Below are 17,500 nucleotides of genomic sequence, written 5' to 3' on the forward strand. Positions count from 1 at the left end.
AAAATCATGTTCTTGGTATTGAGAGTGAGAATGAGAGATGAAATGAAATGAGGGAGATGTTGTGTCCATTGAATTCATTCAGAGGAGAAAATGGCTGCTGCTAATTTTCCTGCAGAGGCGTTGCATTATTAGAGATGTTTTCAAAAACCACCACCTGCCTACTGTACATTCTGCACTGCACTTACATAAAACATTTTAGAGAAAAGAAATGTAATCCAAATAAAAATATTAATCAAAATAAATCGGCTTTCTTAGACACAGTCTAACGAGAGATAAATGTGCATTAATACCCAGAAAACAAATTTCCTTCCTAGCACCGCAACATGAAGTCCACTACAGATGAGTAATTACTCACACTAACGTTACTGGACATCTATAAAAGAGAAATCAGATGGATGTGCTTGTTTGGCAGTACTGCTCTGACAATGACTCCAGACATTGAATAGTGAGGGCAGGATTTGTGAGGACAGTGTGTATGTGTGTGTGTGTGTGTGTGTGTGTGAGAGAGGACAGTGTGTGTGTGTGTGTGGGAGGACAGAGTGTTTGTGAGAACAGTGAGTGTGTGTGTGTGAGGACAGGTTTCTGAGGACAGTGTGTGTGTGTGTGTGTGTGTGTTTGTATGATGACAGGTTTGTGGGGACAGTGTGTGTGTGTATGTGTGTGAGGACAGTGTGTATGTGTGTGTGTGTGTGTGTGTGAGGACAGTGTGTGTGTGTGTGTGTGTGTGTGAGGACAGTGTGTGTGTGTGTGTGTGTGTGAGAGGACAGTGTGTGTGTGTGTGTGTGTGAGGACAGTGTGTATGTGATGACAAGTTTGTGGGGACAGTGTGTGTGTGTGTGTATGTGTGTGAGGACAGTGTGTTTGTGTGGACAGGTCTGTGGGGACAGTGTGTGTGTGTGTGTGTGTGTGTGTGTGTGTGTGTAGAGCGCACCTGCAGGGAGACGCCATTGGCCCAGCTTCCTCTGGGGTTTGGTGTCGGTGGAGTCCTGGCGGTACCCACCGCGATCGGACAGTGTGGGGCTGAGCAGCTGCTGCAGGCTGCCGATCTGCTGGGAGGATTCACACAACACGCATGACACATGTAACGTGCACAACACGCATAACACATGTAACACGCACAACACGCATAACACATGTAACGTGCACAACACGCATGACACATGTAACATGCATAACACGCATGACACATGTAACATGCATAACACGCATGACACATGTAACGTGCACAACAAGCATGACACATGTAACATGCACAACACGCATAACACATGTAACATGCACAACACGCATGACACATGTAACACGCATGACACATGTAACACATGTAACGTGCACAACATGCATAACACAGGTAACGTGCTTAACATGTAACGCGCACAACACGCATGACACATGTAACACGCACAACGCGCATAACACATGTAACATGCACAACACGCATAACACATGTAATGTGCATAACACGCATAACACATGTAACGTGCATAACATGTAACGCGCATAACACGCATGACACATGTAACGCGCATAACATGTAAAGCGCACAACACGCATGACACATGTAATGTGCATAACATGCATAACACATCACACATATAACACGCACAACACATGTAACAGGGATAACACATGTAATACGTACAATGCGCATTTACCCAGATATAACACCTGAGCCAGTAACAGGCTACATTAAAGCATAAAGTGGGCAGTTTGCTGATTATGACTGTTATGACTTTTAATGGGCACTTTGGACCTTGACAGGGATTTTTAGTCTTAGGGGAGAAAACAGTTAACGTGCATTTAAAAGAAAGTCTCTCCTTGGAGCTTCCAAGAACACAATTTAAATATCTCTTTCAACCATGATTTATAAGTATATTATTTATTCAGAATATATTACTGGGGTTTTATTTTTCCCACAGCACCAATCTTAAGGGCGTTTTAACAACTTCAAAGATTTATTTAGATTTTTTTTAATGAATCGCTGGCAGACATACTAAATGGGTCCTACATACTGCATATGTGCTGATCCCACTGCAGTGCAAACGGGCCTTTAACCCTTTCAGGAGTAAGATCACAAGTACTGTTTGTGATTAGAACTTTCCTGACGGAACATTCTAATCACAATCAACTTATCAGAATTTTCTGAACAGAACATTCTAATCACGAATATGACTGAGTATTCTAATGCTGATGTAGCGATCACCACTGGTAATAGAAAGCAGGGGGGCTACCTCGGGCTGGGAGGGGCTGTCAGGGGGCCTACCTCAGGCTGGGAGGGGCTGTCAGGGGGCCTACCTCAGGCTGGGAGGGGCTGTCAGGGGGCCTACCTCGGGCTGGGAGGGGCTGTCAGGGGGCCTACCTCAGGCTGGGAGGGGCTGTCAGGGGGCCTACCTCGGGCTGGGAGGGGCTGTCAGGGGGCCTACCTCAGGCTGGGAGGGGCTGTCAGGGGCCTACCTCAGGCTGGGAGGGGCTGTCAGGGGGCCTACCTCGGGCTGGGAGGAGCTGTCAGGGGGACTACCTCGGGCTGGGAGGGGTTGTCAGGGGGCCTACCTCGGGCTGGGAGGGGCTGTCAGGGGGCCTACCTCAGGCTGGGAGGGGCTGTCAGGGGGCCTACCTCGGGCTGGGAGGGGCTGTCAGGGGGCCTACCTCAGGCTGGGAGGGGCTGTCAGGGGGCCTTCCTCGGGCTGGGAGGGGCTGTCAGGGGGCCTACCTCGGGCTGGGAGGGGTTGTCAGGGGGCCTACCTCGGGCTGGGAGGGGCTGTCAGGGGGCCTACCTCGGGCTGGGAGGGGTTGTCAGGGGGCCTACCTCAGGCTGGGAGGGGCTGTCAGGGGGCCTACCTCGGGCTGGGAGGGGTTGTCAGGGGGCCTACCTCGGGCTGGGAGGGGTTGTCAGGGGGCCTACCTCGGGCTGGGAGGGGCTGTCAGGGGGCCTACCTCAGGCTGGGAGGGGTTGTCAGGGGGCCTACCTCAGGCTGGGAGGGGTTGTCCTGGTTGTGGGCGTTGGCGTCCTCGCTGGGCAGCGTGGTCTCGATGCTGGGCGGGTTCAGGAAGCGGCTGAGCTCCTGCTGCTGGCTCTCTCTCAGACTGTGGATGATACTGCACTGCTTCTGAGAGGACCACACACAAACACACACACACACACACGTTATACATGCTCACACACACACACACGTTATACATGCTCACACACACACACACACACACACGTTATACATGCTCTCACACACACACACACACACACACGTTATACATGCTCTCTCACACACACACACACACACACACGTTATACATGCTCTCTCTCACACACACACACACACACACGTTATACATGCTCTCTCTCACACACACACACACACACACACACTTTATACATGCTCTCTCTCTCACACACATACACACACACACACACACTTTATACATGCTCTCACACACACACACACACACGTTATACATGCTCTCACACACACACACACACACACGTTATACATGCTCTCACACACACACACACACACACACACTTTCTACATGCTCTCACACACTCACACACACACACACAACGCAGTGTTACACATGCTCTCACACACACACACACACACGTTATACATGCTCTCACACACACACACACACACACACACAAACTTTCTACATGCTCTCACACACTCATACACACACACAACGCAGTGTTACACATGCTCTCACACACACACACACACACACACGTTATACATGCTCTCTCACACACACACACACACACACACACACACACACACAGTTTCTACATGCTCTCACACACTCACACACACACACAACGCAGTGTTACACATGTTCTCACACACACACACACACACACACACACACACACGTTATACATGCTCTCTCACACACACACACACACAGTTTATACATGCTCTCACACACTCACACACACACGTTATACATGCTCTCACACACACACACACACACACACACACACACACACACACACACTTTCTACATGCTCTCACACACTCACACACACACACAACGCAGTGTTACACATGCTCTCACACACACACACACGTTATACATGCTCTCTCTCACACACACACACACACACAGTTTATACATGCTCTCACACACTCACACACACACACAACGCAGTGTTACACATGCTCTCACACACACACACACACACACACACACACTTACGCCACGGATGCGCTTCAGACACTTCTTCAGCCACATGCGGATGGTCTGCTTGGCCACCTCTTCTTCTATGGTGTACTCCAGCTGCTCCCGCGCCAGCAGCTCCTCCAACTGCAGACTCTTCCTGATGTCCACCGAGCGGTACGAGAGCATGCTGGGAGCACATCACATCACAGGATTACACTACATCACACACAGGGCTACACTACACACACACAGAGCTACACTACACACACACAGAGCTACACTACACACACAGAGCTACACTACATCACACACAGGGCTACACTACACACACAGAGCTACACTACATCACACACAGGGCTACACTACATCACACACAGAGCTACACTACACACACAGAGCTACACTACATCACACAGGGCTACACTACATCACACACAGAGCTACACTACATCACACACAGGGCTACACTACATCACACACAGGGCTAAACTACATCACACACAGGGCTAAACTACATCACACACAGAGCTACACTACATCACACACAGAGCTACGCTACATCACACACAGGGCTACACTACATCACACACAGGGCTACACTACATCACACACAAGGCTACACTACATCACACACAGGGCTACACTACATCACACACAGGGCTACACTACATCACACACAAGGCTACACTACATCACACACAGGGCTACACTACACACACACAGAGCTACACTACATCACACACAGAGCTACGCTACATCACACACAGGGCTACACTACATCACACACAGGGCTACACTACATCACACACAGGATCACACTAGGGCATTACACAACATCACACTGAACTGCATTACTATAGCCTAATAGGGCCTGGGAGGTTGGTGGTTCAACAGTATCCAGTCATACAGCTGGAGATATACTGAAGCCATTCAGGTGAAGTACCTTTACCTCACCTGTGTCCTACCTGAGAACCGAGCCTCAGCCATGACACTGCAGCCCTGTTTTAAACTGCATACTCCACATCAGCTCGTGTGTTACAGTCCCTCACACTACATATTGCAGTAAATTACATCATATTACACGGTAATTATACTACACTGGCCATCTTAAGAGACTTGAATAGCTCTGAAGACATGGATGTACCTCTTCTTCGTCGTATCTGAAGCGACCCGCTCCGTACCGAATCAGAGTCATTAGAGACAAATCTAATAAGACGCCCACTGGTTTCTTATTTTAGGCTATAAATTCCGAAATGTGCAAAGTCTAATTAGCCCGAGGTCACACACCCACGGTGGAGTCTTTCCTGAGTCAACCCTCTGTAATTGCAGAGAGAATGAGATGATAGAGAACGGATTCGTGTCAGTGGAGGTGTGACAGCCTGCCCCCCCTCCCTCCCTCCACCAACTCTCTCTCTCTCCCTCCACCAGTTCTCACTCTCTCTGTCCATCATCTCTCTCTCCCTTCCTCTCTCTCCCTCCCTCCACCAGTTATCTTGCTCTCTCTATCCATCAACCCTCTCTCCCTCCCTCCCTCCCTCCCTCCAACAACTCTCTCTCCCTCTCTCCCTCCCTCCACTAGTTCTCTCGCTCTCTCTGTCCATCATCTCTCTCCCCCTCCCTCTCTCTCTCACTCTCTCGCTCCCTCCATCAGCTCTCTCTGTCTGTCTGCCACCTCCCTCCCTCCCTCCCTCCCTCACCTCAGCACGTCGTGGAAGGTGACGTCTCCCCCGTTGTGGAGGCGCTCCATCTCGTAACACATGTGTTTGAAGAGCAGCTTGTCCTTGTCCAGGTCCACCTCCAGCCTGCCCCTCAGGAGACGCAGCAAGAACTTCACCCGCGAGGTGGGGATGACTCCCTGAGAGAGGAGCCGCGCAGAGTCACATCCTAATCTCACATCCCACCGTAGTCACATCCTAATCTCACATCCTAATCTCACATCCCACTGTAGAGTCACATCCTAATCTCACATCCTAATCTCACATCCTAATCTCACATCCTACCATAGAGCACACCACGCCCCACACCCCACGCCCCACCCCACACACCCCACACACCACGCCACACGCCCCACGCACCTCTCGCTTGTCGTCCACCATGTTCCAGATGATCTGAAAGTGCCGCAGGTCGTTGTAGCTCAGCAGCTGGTCCTCCTCCGTGGAGTAGAAGAGGGAGAAGTTCTCCACGATGATGGCTGTCGGACATTACAGTTATTCAGCTGACGCTTTTATCCACAGCCACTTAACAGTTGATTAGACTAAGTAGGGGACAATCTCCCCCGGAGCTATGTGGGGTTAAGGGCCTTGTGTAAAGGCACGGTTCTTATTGTGGCTACACTGGAGTTTGATTTTGAAGTTTGAGACTGTATCAGTGTTCAACAAACACGGCACACCCATGTTCAGAAAAGCACAAACTTTCGTGGTCACGGAAGGGACAGAAACCCGAAGGGACCAGGGAGCTCGAAAATGACGAATATAATTTAGTCTGGAGGGAAAATAATCACCGCTGGAAGGGGAGGAAATAATCATCTTAAAATGACAGTCAGAGAAATGTATTACATCGGGAATTTTGGCTAATAACACCCAAGACTGCAGGAAATTGCATAAGAATAATAAGTGTTTATGAAAAAGGAAACCGTCTCCAGCCTTGGATGCCATATGGCAGGCATCATCCCTTTACCTGAGAGACAGGTGCGCAGACCGTCTGGCCAATCAGCAGCACTAACAGTTCGGTTAATTACCCGGGAGGAAAGAAAACCGGGGCTGCCTCTGGAGCGGAGGGCCAGGTCTGACGATCCCTGCCGTACGGAGAGGCTTACCCACGAGCAGGTTGAGCATGATGTAAGCGATGATGACGTAGAAGGAGCAGAAATAGATGAGTGCGCCAGCGTAGTTCCCACAGTCCGTCTCCCAGTACCGGTGCTTGTCTGGGGTGCAGAACGGCGGCTGCACCTGCAGATTTGGGACGAGTTAGAGACCGACGCCGTCAAAGAGAACAACCGAACATGAAAATATTCTCCTCATGTGCGGCATTTAAAACTGAGTTAAAGGAGTTACTGTGAGAACTATTAGTGCGTCAAATTTTACTAGCCTCGCTCTGCAAAACAAGTATTTCAGTGTTACACTGAGACTTATTTTTAGCTATTTGTGTAAAAAATATCGGCTTGTTTAAGGTTACTTTGTGCTTGACAAGTGAAATCTTTCTCACACCATGGAAAATCCATCTTCAGAAGGTAAACGTCCTCCCAAGTATTTTGTTCCGAACACCAAGGTTTTGCTAATGAGAACAATTCCACAGCCACGAGGTAATTAATCACTGAAATCAGCCGGCTGAGCTCATTGGTGGAAAATAAACATGGCAGGACCTTAACTTTCTGAGCCCAGAATTTCCCACCTCTGAAGAGCAGGATTACTGTGTTAGCTGGATAACTGCATTGAGTAAAACCCACAGAGCAGGATTACTGAGTTAGCTGGATAACTGCACTGAGTAAAACCCACAAAGCAGGATTACTGAGCTAGCTGGATAACTGCACTGAGTAAAACCCACAAAGCAGGATTACTGAGTTAGCTGGATAACTGCACTGAGTAAAACCCACAAAGCAGGATTACTGAGTTAGCTGGATAACTGCACTGAGTAAAACCCACAACGCAGGATTAAAGAGCTAGCTGGATAACTGCACGGAGTAAAACCCACAAAGCAGGATTACAGAGCTAGCAGGATAACTGCACTGAGTAAAACCCACAGAGCAGGATTACTGAGTTAGCTGGATAACTGCACTGAGTAAAACCCACAGAGCAGGATTACTGAGCTAGCTGGATAACTGCACTGAGTAAAACCCACAGAGCAGGATTACTGAGCTAGCTGGATAACTGCACGGAGTAAGACCCACAAAGCAGGATTACAGAGCTAGCTGGATAACTGCACTGAGTAAAACACACAAAGCATGATTACTGAGTTAGCTGGATAACTGCACTGAGTAAAACCCAGAACGCTCATAAAACTGGAACATGGACTGAGGTAAAAAGAGCTGTTCCAGGTTTTACTCAGTTATCCAGCTAACTAAGTAATCCAGCTGTGTGACACCCCAGCCCTACACTCAGCAGTGGGGAGATTCTGTATGGCTGTAAGATGCCCCAGCCCTACACTCAGCTGTGGGGAGATTCTGTATGGCTGTAAGATGCCCCAGCCCTACACTCAGCAGTGGGGAGATTCTGTATGGCTGTAAGACGCCCCAGCCCTACACTCAGCAGTGGGGAGATTCTGTATGGCTGTAAGACGCCCCAGCCCTACACTCAGCTGTGGGGAGATTCTGTATGGCTGTAAGACGCCCCAGCCCTACACTCAGCTGTGGGGAGATTCTGTATGGCTGTAAGACGCCCCAGCCCTACACTCAGCTGTGGGGAGATTCTGTATGGCTGTAAGACGCCCCGGCCCTACACTCAGCTGTGGGGAGATTCTGTATGGCTGTAAGACGCCCCAGCCCTACACTCAGCTGTGGGGAGATTCTGTATGGCTGTAAGACCTCACCATGCAGTCATGCATTATCTTGTTCCAGTCCTCTCCCGTCACGATGCGGAACAGCACCGTTATCGCCTTCCCCGCCGTGGAGAAGTTTGCGTGCCTGGCCGTTAAACAAACAGAACACACAGCCCGTTAAACAAACACAACACACGGCCCGTTAAACAAACACAACACACAGCCCGTTAAACAAACACAACACACGGCCCGTTAAACAAACACGCCTGTTAAACAAACACAACACACGGCCCGTTAAACAAACACAACACACGGCCCGTTAAACAAACACAACACACAGTCCGTTAAACACACACAACACACAGTCCGTTAAACAAACACAACACACAGCCCATTAAACACACACACCACACAGCCTGTTAAACAAACACAACACACATCCCGTTAAACACACACAACACACAGTCCGTTAAACACACACAACACACAGCCCGTTAAACACACACGCCAGTTAAACAAACACAACACACAGTCCGTTAAACAAACACAACATACGGCCTGTTAAACACACACACAATGCATGTTTATGATCAGGTCTTTCACTGGACAGAACTATGTATGTGCAGCTGTGCACACGCTACACTGGAGCGCTACTCTTCCTTCCTCTGGGGCAGCCATTTTGTCCCTGTTCTGTTTGGGAAGGACGTCTAATTCTAACATTGGTTTGCCAGCACCTTCGACCTTTCTAACAAGTTTTATCAACACGCTAAATTACCAAATCAGTTTCCGAATAAAAGGGAGATTAGGAAACAAAAAAAAAACGTCTTGCTAAAATAGTTTTATCCAAAGAAAGTGCACAATGGATAGATCTTCTGTCATCATTAATAAGACAAAGAAAACCCAGTGGAGTAAAAAGCTAATTTAAGAACAGAAGAACAGAAAGTGAATAGTGACACATTGAGATTTGCCAGTAGCACATTCTCTCCTTGTGAAATGTAACAGGCTCCCACTGTTCGCCAGCGCGAGGGGAGACTGTGAATGCAGCTACGCGCCTCGCGTTCCTCCAGCGAGGCTGCGCACGGGTACTCATTACAGCGCGGGCGGGCGTGGCGGGGAGGGGCGGAGCGGGGGCAGGGCGGGCTGGGCGCGGGGTGGGGCGGACCTGTTAATGTGCGCGGCCTGTAGCGTAGTGATTAAGGTACATGACTGGGACCCGCAAGGTCGGTGGTTCGATCCCCGGTGTGGCCACAATAAGATCTGCACAGCCGTTGGGCCCTTCAGCAAGGCCCTTAACCCTGCATTGCTCCAGGGGAGGATTGTCTCCTGCTTAGTCTAATCAACTGTACGTCGGTCTGGATAAGAGCGTCTGCCAAATGCCAATAATGTACTGTAATGCAGCGGGTGTTGGGCGGGGCGGGTGTTGGGTGTTGGGTGGGGCGGGTGTGGGGCATGGCGTGGGGCATGGCGCGGGGCGGACCTGTTGATGTTCTCGCCGTACTTGACGGTGCCGAAGAGGACTACCCCGGCGAAGGCGTAGCAGAGGAGGAGGAGGAACATGCCCACGATGATGAAGAAGCTCTTGTACATGCTGACCACCACTGTGAGCAGCAGCATCTTCAGGGTCACCTGGGGGGGACAGGTGAGCGTTACAGAACAAACTCACCTGACACACCACACTCACCTGACACACCACACTCACCTGACACACCCCACACTCACCTGACACACCACACTCACCTGGCACACCACACTCACCTGACACCCCACACTCACCTGACACACCACACTCACCTGACACACCACACTCTCCTGACACACCACACTCACCTGGCACACCACACTCACCTGACACCTGACACACCACACTCACCTGACACACCACACTCACCTGACACACCACACTCAGAGTGTCAGCGTTACAGAACAAACTCACCTGACACACCACACTCACCTGACACACCACACTCACCTGGCACACCACACTCACCTGACACACCACACTCAGAGTGTCAGCGTTACAGAACAAACTCACCTGACACACCACACTCACCTGACACACCACACTCACCTGGCACACCGCACTCACCTGACACACCACACTCACCTGACACACCACACTCAGAGTGTCAGCGTTACAGAACAAACTCACCTGACACACCACACTCATGTCAGTGTTAAAGCCCCGGGAGATTGAGGGAGAACCCGAGAGAGAACACTCACGTGTTTCCCACAAATGGTGAAGAACCTGAAGACGATCACACAGGTGCCCATCATGTAGGTATAGGCGTTCTGTGGAGTCAGAGAGAGAGAACTGTCCATTACAGCGCACTGCACCGCTGAGACCGCTGTCCTCAGTGATCCCAGCTAACGGTGTTACAGACGACTTTAGATACAAGCACTACAGTCTAGCACACACACACACACACACACACACGCACACACACACAGACACACACGCACAAGCACACACACACACAAACACACACGCACAAGCACACGCACACACACACACACACAGACACACACACACAAACACGCACACACACAGACACACACAAGCACACGCACACACACACACAAACACACACATACACACACACACACACACACACACACTGTGGCACCCCTGCTCCTGCATGTTGTGCCACGTGGGTGGAGAACCCTGGAGGGACCCGCGCAGCGCAACCGCGCAGACGTCACGCACTGGGAGAGGTGTGCGAAGGAGTGTATCTGCCTAGAGATGTGATGGGGAGATCAGCACCTTGGAGAGAGATCCCTCGACCTGCAGTCCAGGACCCCAGACAGCGCACGTGAGTGAGCAGAGTGGAAAGGTACTGACTCAGCTGCAGCCTGTTTCCTAACAGGGAATGGTATTTAAGGCGCGGTTGAGGCTGCAAACAGGTTCAGTCGGCACCATTCCGGAGTGTGTGAGAGTGTGAAAGGCAGAGAGAGGAAGGACCGTCTACGCCCTGCTGTACTGACCCGGAAGGAGACCCCACCTTTACGAACGGCAACCCCAAAGACCCGGAAACGGACGCCGGACACGTGAGCCAAATAAAATCCCATCCTACTTACCCTATATCTTTGTGTTTCCCCCACCCAGCCCTGACGCGGCCGAAGAGGGAAGGAGGAAGGAGGCCCTGGAGCATACCCCGGTCTGGGAAGAACCTGAGTTTATTTTTGCCTGAACGGCCCCTTTTATTTCTCCAGTTTTCCCGTACCCTTGCCCTGAGGGGGGGCGTTATCACCAATACCCCGGGAAAAAAAACACAGAAAAATCTGAAAAAATGATTCTTTTTATTTATCTGCTATCTCCTGTGTCTGGTTTCCAGCTGCGCCCACCCACTGCAACTCAGGATCCACCCACAGAGACGCACACAGAGACGCACACAGAGACGCACACAGAGACGCACAGAGACGCACACAGAGACGCACACAGAGACGCACACAGAGACGCTCACAGAGACGCTCACAGAGACGAACACAGAGACGCACACAGAGACGCACACAGAGACGCACACACAGAGACGCACACAGAGACGCTCACACAGAGACGCACACACAGAGACGCACACAGAGACACACACAGAGACACACACACAGAGACGCACACAGAGACGCACACAGAGACGCACACAGAGACGCTCACAGAGACGCACACAGAGACGCACACAGAGACACACACAGAGACACACACACAGAGACACACACACAGACACGGTGTAAAGCTCGAGTCAGGCCTTGTGGAAAGGACTCACCAGTAAAGCGAAGTGCAGGACGATCCAGATCACGCCCAGAGAGGTCACCAGGAGGTCGTAGCGGTTCCTCCGGCTCTGCCAGTACCCAGCGGGAGACATGGCGATCAGCTTCATCGTCACCTGCAGCCGCGACAGAGCCCGGTCATTAGCACCCAATGCTGGGAGAGCGCTAACAGCATCCCTCATTATTACTCAGCAGATGCTTTGATCCAAACTCGATAAGCATAACAAAGGTCATTAGAACAACAGAACAGGCTGGATAAGGCCGGAATCACATAAAGGATCAGGTGTGAAGCCGGCCTGTAGCGTAGTGGTTAAGGTAAATGACTGGGACCCGCAAGGTAGCTGGTTCTAATCTCGGTGTAGCTGCAATAAGATCCGCACAGCCGTTGGGCCCTTGAGCAAGGCCCTTAACCCTGCACTGCTCCAGGGGAGGATTGTCTCCTGCTCCTGGATAAGAGCGTCTGCCAAATGCCAATAATGTAAAAGCCTGGATTAGTGCCACAGCAGTCTTACCTCCAGCACGAAGATGAAGGTGAAGATCACTGACATGGTCGCCAAGGAAACCGTCACTGGGTCGTCCACATCCCACTGAAACACGCACACACACACACACACACACACACACGCACACACACACACATTTTAAAAATAAAAACTTGGGTGAGTTGGAATATTATGTTGGGGCCTTGTTCAGGGGTGAAATCTCTGACAGTCACAGAAGAGTTAAAACCGGGACTCACCTTCACGGACAGCAGCACAGACTGGGCCAGCACCAGAACCGCGATCCCGCGCTTAAAAAAGGGGTGCTGAGTGATGTCGTACATCTTTGCCCGGAAGCCGCCATTTTCTGTAAAAATTCATAAAAAAAAAAAAATTAAAAAAAAAAACACTTATGTAGACATTCAGCCCAGCTGTACAAATAGGCAGAGCAGGAAACTAAGCAATCACAATCCAAATCACATCTGCAGACTCGGGACACTTTCCTACAGGTTGCGGAGACACATGGAAAACCCAGCGTCACAGAAAGGCACAGACAGGTCTGGAGATGCTGAATTCTGGATGGTAAGAACACTGGCACACCAGAACTAGTGCTACTGGCTGGCCTGTCTTCACACCTGACTCGCAGGTAAAGGGAGGGTGAACACACCTGTCTCCCACGTAAAGGGAGAGTATTCACACCTGACTCCCAGGTAAAGGGAGGGTGAACACACCTGTCTCCCAGGTAAAGGGGGGGTGGTCACACCTGACTCCCAGGTAAAGGGAGGGTGAACACACCTGTCTCCCAGGTAAAGGGAGGGTATTCACACCTGACTCCCAGGTAAAGGGAGGGTGAACACACCTGTCTCCCAGGTAAAGGGGGGGTGGTCACACCTGACTCCCAGGTAAAGGGGGAGTGAAACGCCTGTTTCTGAGTTTCTGATCCCCAGTAATACAGCATACAAAGCCCTACTTTTACAATGAATCATGCTTTATATAAAAAACTGAAGCTTAATATTCATTTCAACTTTCCTCAATATAAGAAAACAATATAAAAGTAACAACAATTTCATCGATGGTGATATTTTTACTGGCTGTAACAAGTACAAATTACTATGTGGTGTCACGCGGGTGGTTAATGTACCGTCAAAAGATTCATGTTTTCAAAAAACCACTGTACTGTAGTCCTGAAGGAATTTTTGGCTGACTTTATAAAAAAGAAGACCCACAGGGGGGATCTTGTATAAAATGATTTGATAATGGTTATGCTTGAATCATAGCACAGAAAGAACTACTCTCGAAGGGACCCTACAGAATTTGGCAACAAGCTCACAGTGTCAATCTTCTTTTATCTCTTTCCATATCGATTTGAGCTTAGATCTTTCTCCCAGAGCAGACCCGTGTGGGCGCCAAGACATTTAAATCAAGACCCAAATCTCTCCGCAGTCCATCAGAGCCTGTGGCCCTAAGGTCTGTTTACTGCCCGGTTTGATTTAGAGCTGTGTTTATGACCAACCTTCTCACACCGTTATATCCAACCTTCAGCAAAATACTCATTTTCAATCCTACACATCTCTCACAGTTTTCTGAGAACTTCGCCCTTGGGATATAAGCGCAGTATAAACCAGAAGTTCTGTTCCCCGTACCTCTGGCACTTAAACGTACCCATCTGCCCAAGAGTGATCTCAGACTCATAAGGTCCAACCCTGGAACAGCGACTTCATGTTCACCAATAACAGAAAGCAGATGATGTGTGGGTTTGTCAGCGGGGGGGAAAAAAAAGTAGACACCATATAAAACTCTAGCCTGAGCAAATTTTCAGATTGAAGTTTTATTCCATATTGCATCTACTGAGTGTTTTCATTTTCTATTTTTTTTACTGGATAGCAATTATTTAAAGCTTTATTGACAGTAATAAATCCTTCACATCCTCAGCACAAATTCTCAAATGAATAAATCTCCCCGATGTATTAATTATGACTTTCCCCACACGAACAGCTTGTGCACTAATCTCCAGCAGACTCTCGTTGGTGTGATAACACTGTGAAAAGGGTGCTACTTTTTTACTTAGCCTTTTTTTTGTCTCCTGTAGAGAAGCTCCACACATTACAGGAGCCCAGCCATGAGGCCTGGGCACTCAGGAACAGAACAGAACAGGATCGCTTAAAGTCAGAAATATCTTTAAGTGCGAATCCTTCATTGTTCCGTTCTTGGTGGATTTGGTGACATCTGTGGTAACCAGTGGTCCCTTAGAATAGCAGAGTTCACCCTTAAAAGTTCCATTCTAACTGAAGCACAGCGGAACCAGGAGGACATTGCGAGGGTCTTTAGACGATTAGCTAATCCACGTTAATGTCAGAAAGGTCTTCTGCATTAAAAATACTTTCACATTCCAAGATTCACAGTCTCACACCAATGTCAGCTCAGTATCTGTCAGTCCCTTTCAGTGATCCACCACATACACACACCAGCACAGACTCCCACCACATACACACACCAGCACAGACCCCAACCACATACACACACCAGCACAGACTCACACCACATACACACACCAGCACAGACTACCACCACATACACACACCAGCACAGACTCCAAACACATACACACACCAGCACAGACTCCCACCACATACACACACCAGCACAGACTCCCACCACAAACACACACCAGCACAGACTACCACCACATACACACACCAGCACAGACTACCACCACATACACACACCAGCACAGACTACCACCACATACACACACCAGCACAGACTCCCACCACAAACACACACCACCACAGACTCCCACCACATACACACACCAGCACAGCCTGCCACCAAATACACACACCAGCACAGTCCAGTGGACTGCAGACTCACTGGGACCCACCTCACCCACCCAAGGTCCCGACCCAGTTTAAGAACCGCTGCTTGAATCTAGAACATTCTAATCTCTCGGTACCATTCAAACAATCAGGGCGAATATCACAACACACAACTGAGGTGTCACTCAAGGCAAAAGCATCTCACCGTTTCACCAAGGACGACATCTGACATCTGCACATGGATGTTTCCATTCCTATAACTACCGCTGACTTCATAATGAGTCAGGATTACTCAATTCAGTTCAGTTTTATGTGTACAGCGCTTTCCCAGCAGACTGTCCCAGAGACGCTTCACAGAGTCACAGGAGGGAAGACAAAAAGGGAACAATACCAGCCCTGATATTATTCAACACTACTTCTTTTCTCAAAACTTTAAAAAGTGATTCTTGTGCTTTCAGTTCTGTCTCTGGAGCAATCACCAAACCTACACATACAGCACACAGACAGACTCACACACACAGCACACAGACAAACACACACAGCACACAAACACAGCACACACACAGACCCACACACACAGCGCACAGACAGACTCACACACACAGCACACAGACAAACACACACAGCACACAAACACACACATACAGCACACAGACAGAGCCACACATACAGCACACAGACAAACACACACATACAGCACACAGACAAACCCACACATACAAGCCTTCTACCAAAGCAGACCATGAGATATCTCACTGCTCTCTGAGGTATCGTCAGGTCAGTCAGCTCAAAGCCCCCAATACCCAGAATCCGGCTACATCATCAGTTTCCCAGGGCAACGTTGTTAAAAGGTCACCAGGATTTAACACCGTTCATCACAGACGCAGGCCAGCAGACAACTCCCCACCGCTGGATCCTGGAGAACACAGCGCTAATTACCCACAACTTCCACATCACACCAAACCTGGAGCACCCAGTGCTGACTAAGCCATCGATTTCCCTGTTAGCCCAAGGAGAGGAATAAAGTAGTCTATGCATCCTTCTGTCTCTCTCCCTCCCTCCCTCCCTCTCTCTCTCCCCCTCTCCCTCCCTCTACTGTTCCTACCATCCCCACAGCTAAACTTCTAACACATCCCCCTGCACTCCGTTAAAGATAAATTGATACATCAGCGAATCGTACAGTAACCTTTACCATCCTCTCTCCCTCTCCCTCTCACGGACTCTGATCATCTCCTCTGCGGAATACAGCGGCTTCCGGATGAATCCGTTTGCAGCGGTAACTAGCACCGCGGCTTTTCGATATCAGCCCACGGATTCCGGCTTTTCCTGGCCGGAGTTTTTGGCATAGCTCGTCATTTCTTTATTACTGCGAATATGTACTGTAAATAAGAGAACTCTCTCTCTCTGTGTGTGTGGGGATTCTCTGTGGAGCTGGGAATGAATGGGAGATCAGTGAATCAGTGGGACGTTGTGAATGAATGACAGATTTGTTCTGTTAGCACAATCCAAGCCTGTCGAGGGAGGATCAGACGGTGATTCTAAAGCATATTAGTCTTCACACCATGCCGATCACCTGATCATACACACTCCACAGCCATGATGCATAAGCATAACTGATAGATCTTTTCTTTAGAGGACAAATATGCGGAAGAAAATGTGAGATTCAAAACCATATTTTGAATCATGCATTAAACAGTCTGTTTCTCTCGTGGCAGACACACACACACACACACACACACACACACACACAAACTCTCACACACTCACACACTCATACACACAGACATTATACAGCACAGCCGAATCTGAATATCAGGC

At 49.5% G+C, this 17,500-nt stretch overlaps 1 protein-coding gene across 1 annotated transcript in view; it reads right to left on the reverse strand.

The window, feature by feature from the left end:
* nalcn (sodium leak channel, non-selective) overlaps window positions 1-17,500 on the reverse strand; it is a 137,857-nt gene that overhangs the window by 1,369 nt on the left and 118,988 nt on the right. The window contains 12 exon segments of the mRNA XM_061227054.1: window positions 932-1,046; window positions 2,967-3,107; window positions 4,189-4,339; window positions 5,850-6,007; window positions 6,228-6,343; window positions 6,968-7,100; window positions 8,677-8,770; window positions 10,103-10,251; window positions 10,846-10,914; window positions 12,384-12,503; window positions 12,900-12,974; window positions 13,127-13,233. Of these exon segments, the coding sequence (XP_061083038.1) occupies window positions 932-1,046; window positions 2,967-3,107; window positions 4,189-4,339; window positions 5,850-6,007; window positions 6,228-6,343; window positions 6,968-7,100; window positions 8,677-8,770; window positions 10,103-10,251; window positions 10,846-10,914; window positions 12,384-12,503; window positions 12,900-12,974; window positions 13,127-13,233 (1,428 nt within the window).

Source organism: Conger conger, chromosome 17, assembly GCF_963514075.1.
Source record: "Conger conger chromosome 17, fConCon1.1, whole genome shotgun sequence".
Lineage (NCBI taxonomy): Eukaryota > Metazoa > Chordata > Actinopteri > Anguilliformes > Congridae > Conger > Conger conger.